At 54.6% G+C, this 14,051-nt stretch overlaps 2 protein-coding genes across 2 annotated transcripts; both read left to right on the top strand.

Annotated features, from left to right (window-relative positions):
* Positions 1-1,164: 1,164 nt before the first annotated feature.
* On the top strand, positions 1,165-4,585 carry LOC135084972 (probable phospholipid-transporting ATPase IIB). The gene is made up of 3 exons (XM_063979736.1): positions 1,165-2,673; positions 2,991-3,128; positions 3,666-4,585. Exons 1-3 carry the CDS (start codon positions 2,671-2,673, stop codon positions 3,852-3,854), a joined length of 330 nt encoding a protein of 109 aa, XP_063835806.1. The 5' UTR covers positions 1,165-2,670; the 3' UTR covers positions 3,855-4,585.
* Positions 4,586-6,536: 1,951 nt separating this feature from the next.
* Positions 6,537-13,177, top strand: LOC135078953 (probable phospholipid-transporting ATPase IIB). The gene is made up of 4 exons (XM_063973558.1): positions 6,537-6,628; positions 6,677-6,785; positions 11,964-12,152; positions 12,878-13,177. The coding sequence occupies exons 1-4, from the start codon at positions 6,537-6,539 to the stop codon at positions 13,094-13,096; spliced, it is 609 nt and encodes a 202-aa protein (XP_063829628.1). The 3' UTR covers positions 13,097-13,177.
* The last annotated feature ends 874 nt before the right edge of the window (positions 13,178-14,051 follow it).

Here is a 14,051-nt window from a genome sequence, read left to right as displayed (position 1 = left end):
GCGTCGCCCTGTGCGCCCGGCCCTTGCACAGTGCCTGTGTCGCGGCAGCAGCTGTGCGACTACCAGGCCGCCAGCCCCGACGAGGTGGCGCTCGTCAAGTGGACTGACATGGTGAGTGCTCGGCGTCGCCCTGTGCGCCCGGCCCTTGCACAGTGCCTGTGTCGCGGCAGCAGCTGTGCGACTACCAGGCCGCCAGCCCCGACGAGGTGGCGCTCGTCAAGTGGACTGACATGGTGAGTGCTCGGCGTCGCCCTGTGCGCCCGGCCCTTGCACAGTGCCTGTGTCGCGGCAGCAGCTGTGCGACTACCAGGCCGCCAGCCCCGACGAGGTGGCGCTCGTCAAGTGGACTGACATGGTGAGTGCTCGGCGTCGCCCTGTGCGCCCGGCCCTTGCACAGTGCCTGTGTCGCGGCAGCAGCTGTGCGACTACCAGGCCGCCAGCCCCGACGAGGTGGCGCTCGTCAAGTGGACTGACATGGTGAGTGCTCGGCGTCGCCCTGTGCGCCCGGCCCTTGCACAGTGCCTGTGTCGCGGCAGCAGCTGTGCGACTACCAGGCCGCCAGCCCCGACGAGGTGGCGCTCGTCAAGTGGACTGACATGGTGAGTGCTCGGCGTCGCCCTGTGCGCCCGGCCCTTGCACAGTGCCTGTGTCGCGGCAGCAGCTGTGCGACTACCAGGCCGCCAGCCCCGACGAGGTGGCGCTCGTCAAGTGGACTGACATGGTGAGTGCTCTGCGTCGCCCTGTGCGCCCGGCCCTTGCACAGTGCCTGTGTCGCGGCAGCAGCTGTGCGACTACCAGGCCGCCAGCCCCGACGAGGTGGCGCTCGTCAAGTGGACTGACATGGTGAGTGCTCGGCGTCGCCCTGTGCGCCCGGCCCTTGCACAGTGCCTGTGTCGCGGCAGCAGCTGTGCGACTACCAGGCCGCCAGCCCCGACGAGGTGGCGCTCGTCAAGTGGACTGACATGGTGAGTGCTCGGCGTCGCCCTGTGCGCCCGGCCCTTGCACAGTGCCTGTGTCGCGGCAGCAGCTGTGCGACTACCAGGCCGCCAGCCCCGACGAGGTGGCGCTCGTCAAGTAGACTGACATGGTGAGTGCTCGGCGTCGCCCTGTGCGCCCGGCCCTTGCACAGTGCCTGTGTCGCGGCAGCAGCTGTGCGACTACCAGGCCGCCAGCCCCGACGAGGTGGCGCTCGTCAAGTGGACTGACATGGTGAGTGCTCGGCGTCGCCCTGTGCGCCCGGCCCTTGCACAGTGCCTGTGTCGCGGCAGCAGCTGTGCGACTACCAGGCCGCCAGCCCCGACGAGGTGGCGCTCGTCAAGTGGACTGACATGGTGAGTGCTCGGCGTCGCCCTGTGCGCCCGGCCCTTGCACAGTGCCTGTGTCGCGGCAGCAGCTGTGCGACTACCAGGCCGCCAGCCCCGACGAGGTGGCGCTCGTCAAGTGGACTGACATGGTGAGTGCTCGGCGTCGCCCTGTGCGCCCGGCCCTTGCACAGTGCCTGTGTCGCGGCAGCAGCTGTGCGACTACCAGGCCGCCAGCCCCGACGAGGTGGCGCTCGTCAAGTGGACTGACATGGTGAGTGCTCGGCGTCGCCCTGTGCGCCCGGCCCTTGCACAGTGCCTGTGTCGCGGCAGCAGCTGTGCGACTACCAGGCCGCCAGCCCCGACGAGGTGGCGCTCGTCAAGTGGACTGACATGGTGAGTGCTCGGCGTCGCCCTGTGCGCCCGGCCCTTGCACAGTGCCTGTGTCGCGGCAGCAGCTGTGCGACTACCAGGCCGCCAGCCCCGACGAGGTGGCGCTCGTCAAGTGGACTGACATGGTGAGTGCTCGGCGTCGCCCTGTGCGCCCGGCCCTTGCACAGTGCCTGTGTCGCGGCAGCAGCTGTGCGACTACCAGGCCGCCAGCCCCGACGAGGTGGCGCTCGTCAAGTGGACTGACATGGTGAGTGCTCGGCGTCGCCCTGTGCGCCCGGCCCTTGCACAGTGCCTGTGTCGCGGCAGCAGCTGTGCGACTACCAGGCCGCCAGCCCCGACGAGGTGGCGCTCGTCAAGTGGACTGACATGGTGAGTGCTCGGCGTCGCCCTGTGCGCCCGGCCCTTGCACAGTGCCTGTGTCGCGGCAGCAGCTGTGCGACTACCAGGCCGCCAGCCCCGACGAGGTGGCGCTCGTCAAGTGGACTGACATGGTGAGTGCTCGGCGTCGCCCTGTGCGCCCGGCCCTTGCACAGTGCCTGTGTCGCGGCAGCAGCTGTGCGACTACCAGGCCGCCAGCCCCGACGAGGTGGCGCTCGTCAAGTGGACTGACATGGTGAGTGCTCGGCGTCGCCCTGTGCGCCCGGCCCTTGCACAGTGCCTGTGTCGCGGCAGCAGCTGTGCGACTACCAGGCCGCCAGCCCCGACGAGGTGGCGCTCGTCAAGTGGACTGACATGGTGAGTGCTCGGCGTCGCCCTGTGCGCCCGGCCCTTGCACAGTGCCTGTGTCGCGGCAGCAGCTGTGCGACTACCAGGCCGCCAGCCCCGACGAGGTGGCGCTCGTCAAGTGGACTGACATGGTGAGTGCTCGGCGTCGCCCTGTGCGCCCGGCCCTTGCACAGTGCCTGTGTCGCGGCAGCAGCTGTGCGACTACCAGGCCGCCAGCCCCGACGAGGTGGCGCTCGTCAAGTGGACTGACATGGTGAGTGCTCTGCGTCGCCCTGTGCGCCCGGCCCTTGCACAGTGCCTGTGTCGCGGCAGCAGCTGTGCGACTACCAGGCCGCCAGCCACGACGAGATATTCCTCCTGCATTAGAAAGAAACTATATGACTTGATGATAAGTGCAATAATAAAAGTCCACTTTTGCATGTCGTGCCAGGCTGTGATTAAGGTAGCACCTAGTCCTAAGAAAAAATATGTATTTAAACCCCTCTACTTATACATGTGTCTGTCTTGTTGGTTGTCCTAAATAAATAAATAATATTTAGGGCCCCAAAATCAATACTATCCGTGTTACAGATGGGCGTGTCTCTATACCGGAGGGACCTCCACAACATTTCACTGAAACTCCGTGCGGCTAACGAGATCATGCAGTTCAGCATCCTGCAGATATTCCCCTTCACCAGTGAAAGCAAGATGATGGGCATTATCGTGCAAGTAAGTGGCTTGTTAAAAAGTTGTATAAAGCCTAGTCCGTGAGCACGTAGAATCCCGTCCAATGACCCCAAGCTGCCCATCCTTGTCGCTCGCACGTAATTATGTTGCTGTTGCGCTCGCACACTCACTGCGGGCGCGCGTCGCACAGTCGCGACAGCAATATAATTACGCGCGAACGACAAGGATGGGTAGCTTGGGGTCATTGGACGGGATTCTACGTGCTCACGGACCAGGCTTTAGTATTGTTCGTTTCAGCCAAATGACGTCCACAGCTGGACAAAGGCCTCCCCCAAGGATTTCCATAACGACCAGTCCTGCGCCGCCCGCATCCAGGCACCTCTCGGTCTACCTAGTGAGGGGCCTGCCCACACTACATCTTCTGGCCCGTGGTCGCCACTCGAGAACTTTTCTCCCCAGCGGTCATCAACTCTACGAGCTACGAATAACGGCTGGAAAGTCTATTAGTGAATCTTTTTGATGATTTAAACAAATAAACAACCTTTTTGCAGTCTATAAATTGTAATTTTATTGTACTAGGACGAGAACACGGACGTAATCACATACTACGTGAAGGGCGCGGACGTGGCGCTGGCGCGTCTACTGGCGCCGGCGTGGCTGGGCGCCGAGTGCCGGCGGCTGGCGGCCGAGGGGCTGCGCACGCTCGTGGTCGCCAAGAAGACGCTCACCAGGAACGAGTACCTGGAGTTTGAGGTGCGCTGCTTGTGACATGTCACGTGACACGTGGCAAGTGTAGGCCGGGCGTGGCGTGGCGCGTCTACTGGCGCCGGCGTGGCTGGGCGCCGAGTGCCGGCGGCTGGCGGCCGAGGGGCTGCGCACGCTCGTGGTCGCCAAGAAGACGCTCACCAGGAACGAGTACCTGGAGTTTGAGGTGCGCTGCTTGTGACATGTCACGTGACACGTGGCAAGTGTAGGCCGGGCGTGGCGTGGCGCGTCTACTGGCGCCGGCGTGGCTGGGCGCCGAGTGCCGGCGGCTGGCGGCCGAGGGGCTGCGCACGCTCGTGGTCGCCAAGAAGACGCTCACCAGGAACGAGTACCTGGAGTTTGAGGTGCGCTGCTTGTGACATGTCACGTGACACGTGGCAAGTGTAGGCCGGGCGTGGCGTGGCGCGTCTACTGGCGCCGGCGTGGCTGGGCGCCGAGTGCCGGCGGCTGGCGGCCGAGGGGCTGCGCACGCTCGTGGTCGCCAAGAAGACGCTCACCAGGAACGAGTACCTGGAGTTTGAGGTGCGCTGCTTGTGACATGTCACGTGACACGTGGCAAGTGTAGGCCGGGCGTGGCGTGGCGCGTCTACTGGCGCCGGCGTGGCTGGGCGCCGAGTGCCGGCGGCTGGCGGCCGAGGGGCTGCGCACGCTCGTGGTCGCCAAGAAGACGCTCACCAGGAACGAGTACCTGGAGTTTGAGGTGCGCTGCTTGTGACATGTCACGTGACACGTGGCAAGTGTAGGCCGGGCGTGGCGTGGCGCGTCTACTGGCGCTGGCGTGGCTGGGCGCCGAGTGCCGGCGGCTGGCGGCCGAGGGGCTGCGCACGCTCGTGGTCGCCAAGAAGACGCTCACCAGGAACGAGTACCTGGAGTTTGAGGTGCGCTGCTTGTGACATGTCACGTGACACGTGGCAAGTGTAGGCCGGGCGTGGCGTGGCGCGTCTACTGGCGCCGGCGTGGCTGGGCGCCGAGTGCCGGCGGCTGGCGGCCGAGGGGCTGCGCACGCTCGTGGTCGCCAAGAAGACGCTCACCAGGAACGAGTACCTGGAGTTTGAGGTGCGCTGCTTGTGACATGTCACGTGACACGTGGCAAGTGTAGGCCGGGCGTGGCGTGGCGCGTCTACTGGCGCCGGCGTGGCTGGGCGCCGAGTGCCGGCGGCTGGCGGCCGAGGGGCTGCGCACGCTCGTGGTCGCCAAGAAGACGCTCACCAGGAACGAGTACCTGGAGTTTGAGGTGCGCTGCTTGTGACATGTCACGTGACACGTGGCAAGTGTAGGCCGGGCGTGGCGTGGCGCGTCTACTGGCGCCGGCGTGGCTGGGCGCCGAGTGCCGGCGGCTGGCGGCCGAGGGGCTGCGCACGCTCGTGGTCGCCAAGAAGACGCTCACCAGGAACGAGTACCTGGAGTTCGAGGTGCGCTCCCTGTCACGTGACACGTGGCAAGTGTAGGCCGGGCGTGGCGTGGCGCGTCTACTGGCGCCGGCGTGGCTGGGCGCCGAGTGCCGGCGGCTGGCGGCCGAGGGGCTGCGCACGCTCGTGGTCGCCAAGAAGACGCTCACCAGGAACGAGTACCTGGAGTTTGAGGTGCGCTCCCTGTCAAGTGACACGTGGCAAGTGTAGGCCGGGCGTGGCGCCGAGTGCCGGCGGCAAGTTGATGCGGTCTTCTTACCGAGTCGACAACAAACCTACACAGTGTCAGCCCAAAACTCCGCTACAAGAGTGGCGTTGTTAGCAGCATTCATTAAATCCTCTTGCATGCACTCAGGGTACATTGATTCAGTAAAAGAAATTCATCACTACCAATAAATATTTATTTATTTATTAGGTACACTAACAAAGTCACGATACAAACAGTTCATACCTTAATTATCCTTATTTTATCGCAGAGCGAGTACAAAGAAGCCCGACTCAGCGTTCAGAACCGCAGCGAGCGCACCGCCGCAGCTCTTAGCAAGCTGCACTGTGGCCTGACGCTGCTGGGGCTGACCGGCGTGGAGGACCGGCTGGCCGACCACGTGCCGCGCTCGCTCGCCATGCTGCGGACCGCGGGCATCAAGGTATGACGTCACCGCAGCAGCAAGCTGACTGCGGCCTGACGCTGCTGGGGCTGACCGGCGTGGAGGACCGGCTGGCCGACCACGTGCCGCGCTCGCTCGCCATGCTGCGGACCGCGGGCATCAAGGTATGACGTCACCGCAGCAGCAAGCTGACCTGCGGCCTGACGCTGCTGGGGCTGACCGGCGTGGAGGACCGGCTGGCCGACCACGTGCCGCGCTCGCTCGCCATGCTGCGGACCGCGGGCATCAAGGTATGACGTCACCGCAGCAGCAAGCTGACCTGCGGCCTGACGCTGCTGGGGCTGACCGGCGTGGAGGACCGGCTGGCCGACCACGTGCCGCGCTCGCTCGCCATGCTGCGGACCGCGGGCATCAAGGTATGACGTCACCGCAGCAGCAAGCTGACTGCGGCCTGACGCTGCTGGGGCTGACCGGCGTGGAGGACCGGCTGGCCGACCACGTGCCGCGCTCGCTCGCCATGCTGCGGACCGCGGGCATCAAGGTATGACGTCACCGCAGCAGCAAGCTGACTGCGGCCTGACGCTGCTGGGGCTGACCGGCGTGGAGGACCGGCTGGCCGACCACGTGCCGCGCTCGCTCGCCATGCTGCGGACCGCGGGCATCAAGGTATGACGTCACCGCAGCAGCAAGCTGACTGCGGCCTGACGCTGCTGGGGCTGACCGGCGTGGAGGACCGGCTGGCCGACCACGTGCCGCGCTCGCTCGCCATGCTGCGGACCGCGGGCATCAAGGTATGACGTCACCGCAGCAGCAAGCTGACCTGCGGCCTGACGCTGCTGGGGCTGACCGGCGTGGAGGACCGGCTGGCCGACCACGTGCCGCGCTCGCTCGCCATGCTGCGGACCGCGGGCATCAAGGTATGACGTCATCGCAGGTTGCTGCGTCACAGCATAGCCAATCAAGAGACACTAAGGGACGATACCCAATGGCGCGCGTTTGAGCACACTTACACGGCCGTAAAGAAAATAGTATTTTATTAACAGTTCTTAGGGTGGGTTGCACCATCTAACTTTAACTGTGACAAACGTCAAAAATCTGTCAAACTCCATACAAAATACACCGGTTATCGTAATAGTTACCGTTAAACTTAGGTGGTGCAACTCAGCCTTAGAGTCGTAATTGCTTACAACTGATTAACTGACATTACAATCCGGGCGGATGCGCGAGCATGCGTCGGAAGCCGGTCGGCTCCGAGCGTATTCCAGCGGATACACGCGCAGACGCTCGCTTTCCACCGCAATTTTGGCCGAACGGACGCTACGGTGCGCGCGGACTCGCGCCGCACGGTGGGCTGATATTAGAGCTTTATAGACTTAGCGTCGCTCAAAAATCAAGTGCCGAATTTTGAAAAAATAAATATGCCAATGTGTTCCTTTACCAAAAAGGAATATTTTATGTTATGTAACGTTTCTTGATAAAGTTATTATTTAATAAGTTATTGACAATTTCCTTTTTTTTTGTATGGAGCTCAACATTTATTTTTATTTTATTCGTTATTCTTAAGCTTTCTTAAGAAATTGACTTTTGTATTATGTAATGCAACATATAAGCTATGTTATCACCAAGTGTCGCATTTCGGAAATCTTCGGAACATTGTCATTTTGGACTTTAAAATAAAAAAAATTAAATAACTGCCAAATTTTGTAAATATAACTACGCCAATGTGTTCCTTTGCCAAAAAGAAATATTTTATGTTATGTAACTTTTCTTGATAAAGTTATTATTTGATAAGTTATTGACAATCATTACTTTTTTTTGTATGGAGCTCAACATTTATTTTTATTTTATTCGTTATTCTTAAGCTTTCTTAAGAAATTGCTTTTTGTATTATGTAATGCATCATATAAGCTATATTATCACCAAGGGACGAATCCCGGAAACCCTCGGAACATTGTCATTTTCGACTTTAAAATAAAAAAAAAAAAAAAGAAAACTGCAATGTTATGTACTTTCTTCCGTACTACCCTAACGAGGTGAAGAACTAAGCACGTTTTTTTATAGTGGTGTTTCCAGGAGGCTTAATCCACTTGTAAGATTATTAAAATATGTTTTATGGAAATTAAGCCAGTGTGAAGTTAAGTTTATTGGTTATTCAGAGTCAGTTTCTGAACCGTGAAATAGGCTAATGTCTACAAAAGTAAAGCTTTCTTTCAGTATCAGTATCAGCCTCATCATCAAATCGATCATTTATTAATTAACTTTTTGCTGCTGTTGATAAAACTTTGTGTTTTCTATGAAGTTTATATTATTATCTATATCTGAGAATCAGATTTTAAAAATAAATTTTGTAAAATATCTTCATTATAGCCTGACCAGGAACATAAAAACCCTCGCCATGTTGCGGAAAACTAATGGTACTAATTTCTTTTAATGGCAACAGTAACTGAAAACTTCATTGTCATGTCACCTTGCATGTCAGTCTATTGCTGTCAAAGTGTAAACAAACTTTATTTTAAATGTGCGCAATTGATTTTGTGAATTAAATTGCTAAAATCTTTTCATAGTCGTGAAAGAAAAGTGGTTCACAATGTGTTAAAGTATTTGTCGAAGAGAAATACTAAGGGTTCGGACAATATTTTCATTGAATAATTTTTCCGACAAGGGTGTCAAATTGACTGACATGTTTATCGTATAGTACAGTCCACTATGAAAATTAGCTGTGGTTTGTTTCAACTACCTATTTTAAAGTTTTTTGTCACTTTCTAAGTGTTGAATTTTATAGAATTGGGAAAGAAGTACCGAGTTTGAAGCGTTCATGAGCAGACATTGCAGTTGAATATTCAAGTTCTGAATTTGATTATTGATGAATAATAAAATAAATCCTACTAGCTCGATTTATGTTTTCATTTAATTTATTTAAACCAGGTTACCTATAATAATATTTTTTGTTAATTCATGAAAATATCAAATTAGCCCGTAATCCTGAATCCTGATACATAAAGTCAGCCTATTAATTTAACACAGGTACGACTGTACTCAGTGTTGCACTATCAAATGCAATTGACGCGCCTCTATGCCAGGCCCTATTTTGTTAACAATGAAAAAAACTTAATGGAAGCGGAAATTGAAAATTTAATAGATCGTAATAAAATTCTGGAAGCAAAACAATCTCGTAATAATTGATTCTCACTTGATAGATAGAAAAATAATATCGTTGATAAATGGCAGCTCTGCACAAGCAGCGATGTGATATTTGTAAAGCCATATCAACAGAAATGAATAATTTAGACGTAATTGCCATCAAGAAAGGTTTTCAACACCACCAAAAAATCCACTATAAATGATCAGTTTCATGTCTAGGCTGATACTGAGAAAGAAAGCTTTACTTTTGTAGATTCAGAAAGTGGCTCTTGAGTCTAACCAATAAACTTAACTTCAAACTGGCTTAATTTCCATAAAACAAATATTATATTATAGTAACCTTAGTAATCATGTGGATTAGGCCTCCTGGGAACACCACTATAAAAAACGTGCTTAGTTCTTCACCTCGTTAGGGTAGTACGGATGAAAGTACATAACATTGCAGTTTTCTTATTCTTTTTTTTTTATTTTAAAGTCGAAAATGACAATGTTCCGAGGGTTTCTGGGATTCGTCCCTTGGTGATAATATAGCTTATATGATGCATTACATAATACAAAAAGCAATTTCTTAAGAAAGCTTAAGAATAACGAATAAAATAAAAATAAATGTTGAGCTCCATACAAAAAAAAAGTAATTATTGTCAATAACTTATTAAATAATAACTTTATCAAGAAAAGTTACATAACATAAAATATTTCTTTTTGGCAAAGGAACACATTGGCGTAGTTATATTTACAAAATTTGGCAGTTGTTTAATTTTTTTATTTTTTTTATTTTAAAGTCCAAAATGACAATGTTCCGAAGATTTCCGAAATGCGACACTTGGTGATAACATAGCTTATATGTTGCATTACATAATACAAAAGTCAATTTCTTAAGAAAGCTTAAGAATAACGAATAAAATAAAAATAAATGTTGAGCTCCATACAAAAAAAAAGGAAATTGTCAATAACTTATTAAATAATAACTTTATCAAGAAACGTTACATAACATAAAATATTCCTTTTTGGTAAAGGAACACATTGGCATATTTATTTTTTCAAAATTCGACACTTGATTTTTGAGCGACGCTAAGTCTATGAAGCTCTAATATCAGCCCACCGTGCGCCGGTCAATTTGAATCCTGTGTAACAGAGTATCTCAGGCTTTAACTGTTCTATACCCATCTCACATTCCTATCACTGTAACCACTTAAGCTGACCAAATCCCACCACCACCCATGGCCATACCAACCTCGCGGTTATTGTGGCCGAATCTTGAGAGATGCGCGCGGAATTGCGGCTGCCTACGGCAGATTTCACTCCACCGCGCGCAATTCTTGACTCTCTACAAGTTCTTTAATCTTTGTCCATTTGTCCCTTGCCACTCTCCCCCTTCTGGGGCATGGACTCTACTAGCACGTTGGCACCATCCGGTGCCTGGCCGCTAGGCGTCTGTCCGTTCCGCCTCCTGTGCCACGCGTGCGCGAAACATCGCAGCCGCGCGAAGTTCGCCTCCGAGCTGACAAGATCGGGGTACCACGCAGGACCGTAACCCTCCGAGAGCGCTATCCCACTCAGCATCTCCCACCGCAGGTCTTCATACAGAGGACAGTACCACAGAACGTGGTGTCTGTCCTCCTCACTCTCGCCGCACTCACACATACTCCCCTCTCGCAGCTTCATGTCGCTCAGCCTTTTATTGAAGCACCCGTGTCCAGTGAGTATCTGCGAGGTCACATAGTCCGGTTGGACCCAGCGCATGCTGAGCCTACCAGCCACCTCCGGGAAGAACTGATAGAGCTCACGACCTTTGGTCTCCTGCTCCCAACGCTGCTGCCAAAATACGATCACCGAATCCCGTATATCGCGTTTTCGACTGCTCATCTCGTCCAGGGTCGCGAGCTGGCGCGTCCTCAGTACAGCCGTCCGTCCAGCATACTCCACCTCGAAGTCGGCGGGCAACACTCCGGCCAAGACCGGGAGCGCGGCCGTGCTGACAGACCGGTAGGCCTTCGTCAGCAGCACGAGTGCCGGCCTCTGCCCCCTCAGGACAATCCCGCCCACCGACTGGACTTTGACCCGCTCAAACCAACACGCCGCAGCATACACAAGCGTGGCAACGAACGTTCCCTGGTAGAGAATGCGCAGACCGGGGTATCGAATGCCCCAGGAGGACGCAGACACACGCGAAACCTTCCCGAAGCATCGCGCTCTACAATGTCCTGTGCATGCTGCGTGAACAAAAGACCCGAATCGATCACCACGCCGAGCACTGTTCCTGAGCTCACTTGTCGGATCGAGGCGCCATCAAGTTTGATGATTGGGGGCCTCTGGAATTTCCCCCTGATTGTCATCATGGACGACTTGGCAGGAGAGAATCCCAGTCGGTTCCGGGCTCCCCAATCAGACGCGATGTTAAGGGCCTCTGTGGCCTTCGACTCGATGCTGGCTCTCGATTGCGCCTCAATCAAAATGGTGACGTCATCGGCGTACGCCACCATGCTCACCCCCTCCGGCATCGGCGATCTCAACAGGTCGTCCAACAGAACGTTCCACAACGTTGGTCCAAGCACAGAACCCTGCGGACACCCCATGGTGGAAACTTTCCACAACTCCCGGCTGCCGACGGTTAAGCCAACCCGGCGTCCGGAGAAGTATCCCGCCAACATCCGATAGACATTGGGCGGGCATCCCCCTCTTTTCGCCTTCAGCATCACCATCGGCCACCAGGCGTTGTCGAACGCACCCGAGATGTCAAGAAACACAGCTTGGACGTACTTCGCTGTGGACGCCCTGGCGTGAACTTAAGCTGACCAATAAAATCTAACCAGTGAAGTCTTAATTTATTCGTTCTTTCGTTTATACGATTATCCCCCAAGGATTTCCAACAACCGATCCTGCGCCGCCCGCATCTAAGTCTTAGTTAGTCCCAAAGAAAAAGGGACATACTAAATCCTACATTTCTGTTCCAGATATGGATGCTAACAGGCGACAAACTGGAGACAGCGCTATGCATCGCACGTTCACTCCACCTGGGCGGCGGGACCAACTGGTTTACAGCCAACACTTGCACCTCGCGGCGTGATGCGTATGCCTTACTGCAGGCTCTCACGCAGCATACCGACGATATGGATCTGATCATAGAGGGGGAGACGCTGGAGGTAAGAGGGAGACAGCGCTATATCGCGCTCGCTTTACCTTAGCTAGGGGTTCAACTAGTTCTTGCAGGCCCTCACGCGCACAGAAATGATGTAGACCTGATTATAGAGAGGGAGACGCTGGAGGTAAGAGGGAAAGAGACAGCGCTATATCGCGCGCTCTCTCCTCTTGGGCAGCGGGAGCAACTGGTTCACAGACGATATGGACCTCATCATAGAAGGGGATACGCTGGAGGTATGAGGGAGACAGCGCTATATCGCGCGCTCGCTCCACCTTAGCGAGGGGTTCCACTAGTTCTCTCAGGCGTTTACGCAGCACATAGATGATATGGACCTGATCATGGAAAGGAGACGCTGGAGGTAAGAGGGGGAGGAAGACAGCGCTATATCACGCGCTCGCTCCACCTTTGCAACGGAACAAACTGGCTCTCGGCCAACACCTGCAAAAAATATTGACGAGGCGAGCCGTTCCATTCGCGGTCAAGTGTGGGCGTACCACAAGCCTATAACAATCACTCTAATTTGTGTGATGCAAATCCCTTTTAATTCGTCAAAAAAGCTACAATAGACGGTGGCATAGTCGGGCACGAGCCAAGCGCGCGTTCGAGACTCGGTAAGTCGATTCACACTACACGAATTATGGCTCCGCTTGTTCTCGGCTCGTCTAATGTAGCGTCCTTTTAAAAATCTTTTTGAAAAAGTTACGATTTATATTTATTTTCTAACAGGAATGCCTCCGCTCATACGAAGAAGAGTTCGTAGAAGTGCTACAGCGATGCAGCGGCGTAGTCGTAGCGCGATGCTCGCCCACACAGAAGGCGCGCGTAGCACGGCTGCTACGAGCGCGGGGGCTGGTCGTAGCAGCAGTTGGAGACGGAGGAAATGACGTCGCTATGATACAGGAGGCCGATATGGGTGAGTACTGCGGCTGTTGGCTCTTATTATGACGCGTACTGAAGTGACAATCGTAGTAAGTAATATAGCAGTGCTACAACAGCGGCGTAGTCGTAGCACGGCTGCTACGAGCGCGGAGGCTGGTCGTAGCAGCAGTTGGAGACGGAGGAAATGACGTCGCTATGATACAGGAGGCCGATATGGGTGAGTACTGCGGCTGTTGGCTCTTATTAAGGGTAGCTTTGGGTCATTGGAAGAAATTCTATTTGCTCAGCGACCGGACTTTAGAAGTGGCAATCGGTAGTAATGTCGTAGCACTGCTACGAGCGCGGGGGCTGGTCGTAGCAGCAGTTGGAGACGGAGGAAATGACGTCGCTATGATACAGGAGGCCGATATGGGTGAGTACTGCAGCTTTTGGCTCTTATTATGACGCGTGCTGAAGTGACAATCGTAGTAAGTAATATAGCAGTGCTACAACAGCGGCGTAGTCGTAGCACGGCTGCTACGAGCGCGGGGGCTGGTCGTAGCGGCGGTGGGGGACGGGGGCAATGACGTCGCTATGATACAGGAGGCCGATATGGGTGAGTACTGCAGCTGTTGACTCTTATTAAGGGTAGCTTGGGGTCATTGGACGAAATTCTATTTGCTCAGCTACCGGACTTTAGAAGTGGAAATCGGTAGTAATGTCGTAGCACTGCTACAACGTTGTAAAAGCGTGCCGTAGTCGTAGCTCGTAGCACGGCTGCTACGAGTGCGGGGGCTGGTCGTAGCGGCGGTGGGGGACGGGGACAATGACGTCGCTATGATACAGGAGGCCGATATGGGTGAGTACTGCGGCTGTTGGCTCTTATTAAGGGTAGCTTGGGGTCATTGGACGAAATTCTATTTGCTCAGAGACCGGACTTTAGAAGTGGCAATCGGTAGTAATGTCGTAGAACTGCTACAACGTTGTAGAAGCGTGCCGTAGTCGTAGCGCGATGCTCGCCGACACAGAAGGCGCGCGTAGC

Source organism: Ostrinia nubilalis, chromosome 2 (assembly GCF_963855985.1).
Source record: "Ostrinia nubilalis chromosome 2, ilOstNubi1.1, whole genome shotgun sequence".
Classification (NCBI taxonomy): Eukaryota; Metazoa; Arthropoda; class Insecta; order Lepidoptera; family Crambidae; genus Ostrinia; species Ostrinia nubilalis.
Note: the sequence above shows the minus strand (reverse complement) of the source record. Positions and strands in the feature narration are given on the sequence as shown.

Coding starts and splice junctions, on each gene's coding strand:
- LOC135084972 (XM_063979736.1), top strand. Junction 3,129..3,665: donor TGATGGGCATTATCGTGCAA/GTAAGTGGCTTG, acceptor TTATTGTACTAG/GACGAGAACACGGACGTAAT.
- LOC135078953 (XM_063973558.1), top strand. CDS start 6,537: ATGACGTCACCGCAGCAGCAAGCTGACTGCGGCCTGACGCTGCTGGGG. Junction 6,629..6,676: donor GCCGACCACGTGCCGCGCTC/GCTCGCCATGCT, acceptor ACGTCACCGCAG/CAGCAAGCTGACCTGCGGCC. Junction 6,786..11,963: donor TGCGGACCGCGGGCATCAAG/GTATGACGTCAT, acceptor TTTCTGTTCCAG/ATATGGATGCTAACAGGCGA.